Here is a 9959-nt window from a genome sequence, read left to right as displayed (position 1 = left end):
ATTCTGTGATTCTGTGATGAGAATAAAACAAACCAGGGGGAGTTCGCAGAAGCCTGAGGTTTCTCATGTAGTGCAGACATGCAGATGCTTCTGGTGAAATCTTCTCATTGCTTTACAATGAGGTACCATTGCATGCATTTTACTACAGTCTTGTGAGTTTAAAGAAAGGTTTGGTAAAAATCCCCAACTCTTTAGTGCTATGTAGGTAATTTCAGATTTTATCTTGATTTTCTTCTGCACGTACATCTTGAACACACTTATTCTGATGTAATGAATAATAAGTTAATGCTTCCTAATATAAATCCTTGACAATTATATACAAAAGGTTTTTTTTCCTGTGATCAGTAATAACTTCTGTGAGAAAAAAAAAATTCAGTAGTGCTTGAAATACTTGAATGCTGATGAACTTTCAAAGTGCAGTCAAATAACATTGTGTTCTGTGCTGCTGAAGACTATAAACTATCCATTCTGTAACAGGTTTTCATCAGAAAGTAGAGCTAAAGAGCAGTACACCCAGCCCACACTTGAGCTTAAACTTCTGCACGTGATCTTCCTACTTATTGGTAGGAAGACATAAATAAGTGTTTCAGCCTGTTGATCATGACAGTGTTTGACATGTGGATGGTGGATAATTTTTATTTAAATGTAACAGGAAAATTAAACATAAATGAAATATTTTTTGCTGAAGTTGTAGACCCTGTCAGTTTCAGAAACTACATGCTCTCTAGAAGTTATGTCAGTTGCTGATACTCAAATTAATGAAAATCTGAATTGTCTATTACTGTAACATTATGTGTGTAGGTTTGTCTGCTGTGTTAAAATATCTGTGAATAAATCACCAATGTTAAAAAGGAAGTCTCTTGTTATAAAATTATACGTTGTGGCTTTTTTTTCCAGCTGCTCTCATTCGTGGTAACAGAAACAATTGTACTCAGTTTTCCAGTAACCTCGATTGGCTAATAAGTAAATTGGACAGAGTAGAATCTTCTTCAGGTGAGACTCACTTTTGACAATGTAAATTACTATTGGTGTACATGGCTGTCTTGCATCATAAGTGTCAGGGCAGTTTTCCTTGAAAGCAAATACTCTACATCTTTTTTTAGTTGAGCCAAGTGTTACATTTGAGCAGATGCTTTTGTGGCATGTTTTAGTTCCATACGTTTGGGATGTTCAGCACCACATCCAATCAGTTTTGAACGTGACTTCAGGGAGCTAATGGATGTTCTCTACTACAACCTGTATCTGTGTCATTGAAAAGAGGGAGCTAAACTTAACACTTTCTCAAGTGGTTTGAAAATTATATCAGTTTTGGAAAGAAAAGATAAATTAACTATTTTGTAATGCATTTATGTCTAATGTGGTTCACATCATAGTCATCAATACTCTTTAAAAGTGCTTTCATTCTCTTTTTAGGCTGGAGATAAGATACTCAGTTATTTAGTGAACTTTTAGATTGTATTCAGTTGCACAGGTGATTTAATAACATTATTTCTGTGGCCTTTACACAGGTATTTTAGAAGTGTTACACTGCATCTTGATTGAAAGTCCAGAAGCTTTAAATGTAATAGCTGAGGAGCACATCAAATCCATTATTTCATTGTTGGATAAGCATGGACGCAATTACAAGGTATGTTTAGAAAAAGTAAGGATGTATTGATAATCGCACAATGATCTGTGGGGAAAAAAGAAAAACAAAGAAATGGCTACATGGAAATACATGATTCTGGTACCTTTAAAGGAGTAAAATAACCTGCAAATACGTCTGCAGAATTGCATTGTTGAGATTAACAAACAATGTGCAACATGTAGTTGCATTTCAGTTTCCAGTACAGCAAATATGTATGACAAGCAAATAGTTAAGAAGTATTGATAACTGGTCAGAACTTTTTGGATTTGCTGAGGGAATGAAACATTCTGGTGGCTGTAAGCATGTGGACAGAGTAGCTTTCTGTGTGAAAGCTCTGCAGAAGCAGTGAACTACCATTGTTGCATTTGTAGAAAACAGAACTAAATCCTGCAAAGTCATTCCTGAGTAGTAGTAATAATAATAGAAGAGAACAAAATAAAATGAGAAATCGCAGCGATAATCCAAATATCTGAAAACATAGGTGTTCAGAAGAAAGAAAAAACGCCTGAGTTACAACAGAAGTAGTGCTGAAAATTAATTTATACATCAATGTGCAATTTATTATGACAGAAGGTGAATACAGTTTCTGGCTGTGATCAGGATGACATCACAACAGAGGAGCATATAGATTTATTTTCTGTTGTGAGTTTCCTTCCTCAATTAAAATTTTACTTGAAAGACTGAGAACCTGAAGAAAGAACAAAGAAAGCTTTTAGTGAGCTGAAATTACTGGTTTCCAGAAGGTAACATGGAGAATCTAACCAACTACAGATGTGGAAAAGGAGAGGAGTATTTTTAACTATAGTTAAAGAGTATGAACTGATACAAGTAAGCATAAGAAAAAGGTTAAAATTACAGTGGAAAATTTAGCTTACTATTTTTAGCTGTTAGGAAGATTATTGTGCTGTGCTGGTCACCTCCAAGAAAACCTTTCAGCTGGAGCATCTTAATGTAGACCTCATAGCAAGAATTTGAAGTGGAAATTGAAGAAGACGAATTAGACAGGGTAACGGCTTTGTGCAAATTTCCATTTGTAATGTCTTTGACCAGACATCAGTAAGTAATGAAGTAACGGGTTTATTTGTTACTCTGGAAACAGTGTCACTTGTTCTTCTGCTATATTAGAAATTCTGTTGTGATTTAGGAAATAAACAATAATATTATTGCCGTGGAAATCATTGATTTGAAACGTTTTTTTAAATGAAAAGCCTTGTTTTAGAAATATAACAGTGAGATTATTTTAACAGTTTATATGTAAAATCTGAGTTATTGATAATGATTATCTTTAAGACACTTTACAGATGAGTACTGCTGAGTTTCTAAGATGATATTTAAGTTCCTTCTATCCTTCTGCTGGAGGTTTCTGTAAAATAACAGAAGTGATAGGAAGGAATCATACCAAAGTTAACACTATATTAGCTTAAACTGCTTCTAAGGGTGGCTTTGGGCTAATCCCCTGGGCAGAGAACAGGAGGGGCTAAATTAAATGCTCTGTTGTGCTGCTCCTTTTGTTGTACAACAGTTTCCAAAATGGTAGCAGCGTGAAGGTGTCGGAGGTGATCTGTAAGAGTTTAGATCATTTGGGCTCATTGCTCACCAATTGCTTGTCAGAGCTCCAGGACATCTTTAAGCCTCTCTGTTTCTTGCAGAAGTGTGCTGCTTTGTCCCTCAGCGGTAACCACCACCTTACTGTGCTCTCTCTTCCCAAACGTTTTGCTCCAGTAATCTGTGGAAGAGTTATATCAATCTCTCTGACTTCTATGAATGTGGGGGGAAAAAAAAAAAAGACATTTTAAATTTTAGAATCTTTCTGAAACTTTGTTTTGGTTTCTAGTGAATTCTTTCAAATGTTTTTCTTTTAAAAAATAAATTCTCTTTTTAAAAACATACTTTCAGAACAGATTCATAAGCAAGCAGTCTGAGAATTGCAGCTGAGAATTTTCCACTAATTTTGCTCAGAAAGTTTTTTGAACTGCAGTAAATTTCTCAAAGAATTACATTTTACGTTTCAAGGATCTAATGAGATATAATTTAAACAATTGTAAAAGGTTGGCATACAGCTGTTCTAGCTTGGCTTTTTTCTAACTGAAATGAGAGTAAGGAATCTCAAAGGAAAGTGTATTTTTGTAAACCCTGTGTGCCAAATGTGTGTTCCACAAATGTTTGATATCCTCCATCAGTGGACTACACCTGGTCCATATATATGAAAACTATTTAGAAAAAAATAATGAAAATGTGTATTTTATTCCTTCCTTTATTTGTGTTCTGAATGTAAATTAATTTAACAAATGAATAATAGTGTATGCACTTGCTTTTAACGGATTTTTAAAATATTTTTTAAAGGTTCTTGATGTGCTTTGCTCTCTCTGTGTCTGTAATGGAGTTGCAGTTCGTGCCAATCAGAATTTGATCTGTGACAATCTGCTGCCTAGAAGAGACTTACTCTTGCAAACGCGTTTGATTAATGATGTGACAAGGTAAAGTGACACGTTATTATATTAGAAAAATTACAACTTACATGTCTTCAATAATTAATTGAAGAAGATACTGTAACCTGAGAAATGTGACATGGCTTTCAATATTGAGACAGACACCTTAGTAAGTGTTTATATATTAATCTCTGAAAAAAACATTTTTACTAAGAATATGGTAATTGTAGTACAACACATGCTCAAATGGAAATTGCTAATTAGTAGTAAGACCTATTCTGAAATGAAATGATGAAAATTATTTGTTTGTCATTCAGAACAGAGCGTGACCTTACATACTGTGAAATACCTGTGTGTTTTAACAGGGATTTGGTTTTCTGGCAACCTCACTTCTGTTTTCCTGACTAGGAAATTATCTCGTTATTCCTCTTTTGAACCTGTACCTTACAAGATGATTCTACAGTAGCTTTCTAAAGTCGTAAAATGGGTCACAGTGTTAAATCTTGTGAGCGAAATGTGAACATCTGCACTCTTTTACTGTATTTGCAAAGTGAATTTGACTGTTACGCAGGAATGTGATTTGTGTGTCATGTTTTATGTTTGCACTGACTGGCTTACGTTTTCTTTCTTAGCATAAGGCCAAACATATTTTTGGGTGTTGCTGAGGGCTCTGCACAATACAAGAAGTGGTACTTTGAGTTAATAATCGATCAGGTTGATCCATTCTTGACGGCAGAACCCACCCATTTACGAGTTGGATGGGCCTCTACTTCAGGTTATGCCCCCTATCCTGGAGGTGGAGAAGGGTGGGGAGGCAATGGTGTTGGTGATGACCTGTACTCTTATGGTTTTGATGGCCTTCATCTCTGGTCTGGTAAGTACTTTGTTCACTTCCACTTATTCCTGCATTTACCTATCTTATTCTTGAGTTACCTGCCAGTACCTTCAGTACCTGTGTGTCCATAACATGCCACTTCTATAGTGATCTCCATTCAGACTCCAGGATACCATGAAGTTATTTAGAATTTCAGATCCGACCTCTTGTCTGAGATTTCAGTCAATATTGAATTATGCTTTTTAGTAAATAGCTTCTGTTTTCATGATTTTGATCAAGAAAAAGCATTCTCCTGATCTGGATCAATACTGACAGAAAACTGTCTGTTAAAAAAATGGATGGATATATTAATCTGAGACAAATTCATTGTGCACGAATCTACATTTGTGTTATAAATTTAAATGTTGATAAATAGTTTCCTAAAATATAATGTTGGCAATTAGAAATCCTAATTGCTACTCTGTTACCAGTGTGGTTTTAGAACATAAATTTCTGTGGTGTAGTAAAAACCTGAAAACCTGTAGTTGCTATGCTCTTTAAAAAAGTGGTTTTCCTATTATTATGTAGAATAGGCTTAGCAGAAAAAAAAAAAAATTGAGTTTTTCTAGGAATACTTACTAATGTGTGTAGTAATCTAGGAGACTGTCTGCAATGAAGTGGTTACACTTGCAGTTGATAAAGAAGGGATGCAAAAAACATGCAAATTTTGTGGTCACTTAAGTATCAGTGATGGTAAACTTGTGGTCTTATTAGCAATTATTTGTTCATGCAAATTGAAGATATTAGCGAACTGAGTTCACAAAAAGGTGAAATTCACTGCCCCACAATTGGATAGATTTGAGTAAGAGCTCTAGAAGAGCAAAAGTATTTTTACAGGAGGGCTCACCTCAAGTGTTGCAGTTCAAATAATTTTTGTAATAATGTGTGTGTTATAAAGAATAACTGGTGAGGAAAAAGGAGAAAAGAGGAGAAACTGATTTGGGTGATTTGGAGAGGGATAAGTGAGAGCTCCCTGGGCACGCACAGTTGGCTGTAAGCTGGCTTTGGAGCTGTGAGCAAGGCTGTTGGTTTATTAGGTGATTTTCCATATCCCAATATTATATCCATGGAAAAGGAACAAGAATGTGTGTTTGTGTAAGCAGACAGCTTTGTCGCAGCTGATACCTTTTGACTGTCTCAACGAGTGTTTCTACAGAAACAATCAGCAAAGTGCCGTTGGCTAGTACAGAACAACACAGAAAATGCTGATGGTAGTTCTTGTTTTCTTAACGTCCCTAAATGCTCTCTAAACAAGGAACATGTCAGAAGAAATAATGCATAGGGCTATAAAATAAGAAATTATTTAGGTAATTAGTTGTATACCCTTAATTACATCATCTGCTATTGTTTTAACATTTTTCTTAATTCATTCTTAATCGAACTCTGAATAAGTAATAGGAGGAGAAAGAAAAGCAGTAAAAATCAAAACCGACTGCTAAGATTTATAGATGCTTTTATATATCAGAGCTCTGGCAATTAGGTTTTGTACCTAAAATATTTAACTATCTGTGTTAATTGGTAAAGGTCTTCTGTTCATATAGAAGATTTTGTGAAAAATAGAGGTAAAACTGGATGGTCACCTTTTATTAACATTGTATTAATATGATCTAAAATTTTATGTTCTCTGGCTTATGCCTTAGTTAATTGTAAATTGTTTGAGAGCAAATTTTATTGACTGTGTCTCTGCCTCAGAGATAAAATTGAGTTGAAAAACGTTCATTTTCTGGAATGAAATGTGAACATTTTCCCAAAATTTAGACAAGTCTGGCCAACTGTTCAATGAAACAGTCAAACATTGTGTTGGGAATACAACATTTGATTGCAGAAGGCCATGCTGTTTCACCAGGAATTCAGATTTCTATATTTCCTCCAAGAGTCTTGGAAAATTTGTTCAAAAGACTTAGAAAGGACTTCAGTATCAGCGCACTCTATAGATCTGTCTTAATTTAATGGTTTGTTTCTTGAGTGTGTAGCCATTGATGAGCATTCAGAGGTTTGAGGGGAAGAAAAAGACATTATTTCAGTCCTTGTGTGTACAATCTTTAGTTATCAAGTAGCATGTTATTTTTCCTTCCAGATCTCTCTTGCATACACAGTAAACGATGGCTACCTTTTAGCTTGTTGAATTTTTTGCTTGTGCTTTATTTACTGGATGCTGTTCAAGGCATGTAGGCAAAATCATTAATTTCCTGATATTTCTTAGTGCCTTGAAATGCCATCTACAGCTATGTACTCTTTAATTGCTCAGAAGAGAATAGTATGGAGCCGTGAAATCAAAAGATGTGTCATAAATACAGCATACCTAAATATGCCGAATTTGATTTTTATGGCCTTAATTCTAATATTTCCTTACGTGTGTGTTTCATTTTTATATTAGCGTTGGTCTAGCCCAGAATTTCGTATATAATATATCTGTGTGTGCACACATAATTCAGCATTTTTTTTCAGCACCACTCAGCAATTCTCAAATGACAGAAATAATGATTTTGGGGAGTAGGCTGAGATGTGTCACATGCCCCATTAGAAATGGCTGAATAAATCATTAATACAAAATTAAATGCTAATTGAACCCTGGAAATACAGTGCTGGAAAGTCTTTTATATCTCATTTCCTGCAGTAAGGGAAAATTCAGAGTATTTCAACTGTCCTGAACAGTTGACTTGACTTGTTCTTAAGAAGTTCCAAACACAGTAATTTGGAATAGTGATTAACTGCTTAATTAGACTTGCTTTATGCTTAAAATACAGTGTTTTCAAGGGAATTGTTTTGAAAAGAATTCTCGGGAGATACTCTTTGGCTAAAAATTTACTCCTGTTCTCAAGTGCAATTGAAAAACTGCAGTTGTCTGTGAATGTGTGTAGTTAAATTACTTCAAATATATTATCTCTAGTTAATTGTTATGGTAATTGTTGAGTCCTGTGTATGGCTGTAAGGTTTCACCTTCCTGAGTAGGGAGAATGAAGCTCCTTCTGCTTAGTGTATGGCTGTAGTTGATAAAAAAAATACCTGGCCCAGGTTTTTGATAACTCGGTATACTGTTCTGCCTCTTGATACTGTAAACTGTGATTGTAATCACAGCTTCAATACAATTATAGAATCATGGAGTCATTTGGGTTAGAAGGGACCTTAAAGATCATCTGGTTCCAACCCTCCTGCCATGAGCAGGGACACCTCCCACTAGACCAGGTTGCTTGAGGCTCTGTCCAACCTGGCCTTGAACACTTCCAGGGATGGAGCATCCACAACTTCCCCGAGCAACCTGTTCCAGTATCCTACCAGTGAATATACCAAGTTACGTGACTCTGGTATTGCACAAATAACTGGATTAAAAAAACCCACAATTGGATATATCAATGTTAGCTTTATAAAGAGGGCATCAATTACTATGCCTCAGTACTCGTGCATCAGGCTACAGTGTGAACTTGTGTGATTTCAGCTGAGCATGTTCTCTTTTGCGAAGTGTCGGAGGTCTTGAGTGATTTGCTCAGTTAATGCACTTTTCTGCCACATACCAGTTTGCAGAATGTTGATTCACTCTGTCTCTAAAAGAAGAACTGTTCATCAAGCAGATGAAGGCAAGATCATGTCTTCATGACTATGAATAAAAAACTTGATGGTGTTTTTGAGGAAATAATTTCATTGCTAAACCTGTGAGAGTCTACTTAAAGCTTCTAATTACTGAATCCTTTTATCCTAGGTCGAGTACCCAGAGCTGTAGCATCTGTCAATCAGCATTTATTAGCCTCTGATGATGTGGTTAGCTGCTGCTTGGATTTAGGTGTACCCAGCATTTCATTCCGTATTAATGGACAACCTGTACAAGGAATGTTTGAGAACTTCAATACAGAAGGATTTTTCTTCCCTGTTGTAAGCTTATCAGCAGGTGTAAAGTAAGTACAACTTAATTATAATTGTTTTCTTTGCTCTCTTGTCACTCAAAATATTGCCCAAACTCATGTATGATTTGTTCTGTTGTTTCAGTTCTGCCCAGCCAGCAGCTGGAAGGCAGGGAGACAGGAAAGTACTGGTTTGTTTAGTGATGATTTCACTTAAGGCTGAAATGTGAGCCTGTTAGCAATTTGACCAAGTCACCGTGTCTGAAAATAATTATTTTATGGGTATTGAGTGACCTAGGGGAAACTAATTTTGTCTCCTTCCAATTATCAGTGTAAAAAAAGCACATTAAAAACACAGCACCGTACTTGGCACTAATTAAAGTTCTCACTGGCTTTCTCAGCTGGAAGTAAAAAATCTAAATCAGCGTGAAAAATGATACTATGTTCAGAGTAGGAAACACAAAGAACTGTTGAGGAGCAGTTTTGGAAACTTGTTACTAAAATTACCTGTTTCTTACCTGTTTTATAGCTAAAATACTGAGATTCAAAGTTACCATTTTCATATTTCTATCATTATCTTATGTTTGAATCATTCAGAAAATCTTCTGCGAATTTCAGACTACTAAAATGGCCTAAATATTTGTATTATGACACAACAGAGGATTAGTGCTTGTACTGTTGTTATAACATGACCAATTTCCATTCAGTTCATCTTAGAGCATCTTTATTGCTGGTATTGTCAGGCAACAGATTTAGGAAGGAAAGACATAATTAAGGAGAACTCTTCAGTAACAAAGATTGGAATTTTTCTGGTTTATAGGCTGACCATGATTTCTGCATAAGATACAGATAAGTTAGGAAAAATTTTCATTCTGAAAAAGCTCAAAGCTGCCTCAGGATCATCAAATATTTTTAAACAATGTATTTTTAAGATGGAATCAGGAGGTCCAGGCTTAATAGAAGTAATCAGTAGTGATATGTTTCTTGCAGACATTGAACCCCCTCCAGATATTTGTGACTTGTGCTTATGTACATCCAGTTTGAGGACTTTTGTGTTTTAATTATTCTCCTCTTTTTATATTCTTAATGTCTTTTACTGTCAATTGAATATGTTGATTTAATAGTCCAATTTAAATTAGATTTGTGTTTCCAAATCATTGAAATGTTTTAAAGATTTCACAGTTTACCACCAT

General features: G+C 35.2%; 1 protein-coding gene across 1 annotated transcript in view; it reads left to right on the top strand.

Annotated features, from left to right (window-relative positions):
* Positions 1–897: 897 nt before the first annotated feature.
* LOC104278709 (ryanodine receptor 3-like) overlaps positions 898–9959 on the top strand; it is a gene marked incomplete at its 5' end in the record, with an annotated part of 32042 nt that continues 22980 nt past the window's right edge. The window contains 5 exons of the mRNA XM_009875759.1: positions 898–993; positions 1509–1627; positions 3971–4104; positions 4689–4930; positions 8628–8820. Coding sequence (XP_009874061.1) covers positions 898–993; positions 1509–1627; positions 3971–4104; positions 4689–4930; positions 8628–8820 — 784 coding nt within the window. The remainder of the gene's footprint in view (positions 994–1508; positions 1628–3970; positions 4105–4688; positions 4931–8627; positions 8821–9959) is intronic.

Source organism: Apaloderma vittatum, unplaced genomic scaffold (genome assembly GCF_000703405.1).
Source record: "Apaloderma vittatum isolate BGI_N311 unplaced genomic scaffold, ASM70340v1 scaffold40878, whole genome shotgun sequence".
Classification (NCBI taxonomy): Eukaryota; Metazoa; Chordata; class Aves; order Trogoniformes; family Trogonidae; genus Apaloderma; species Apaloderma vittatum.
This window is presented reverse-complemented; position numbering and strand designations above follow the sequence as displayed.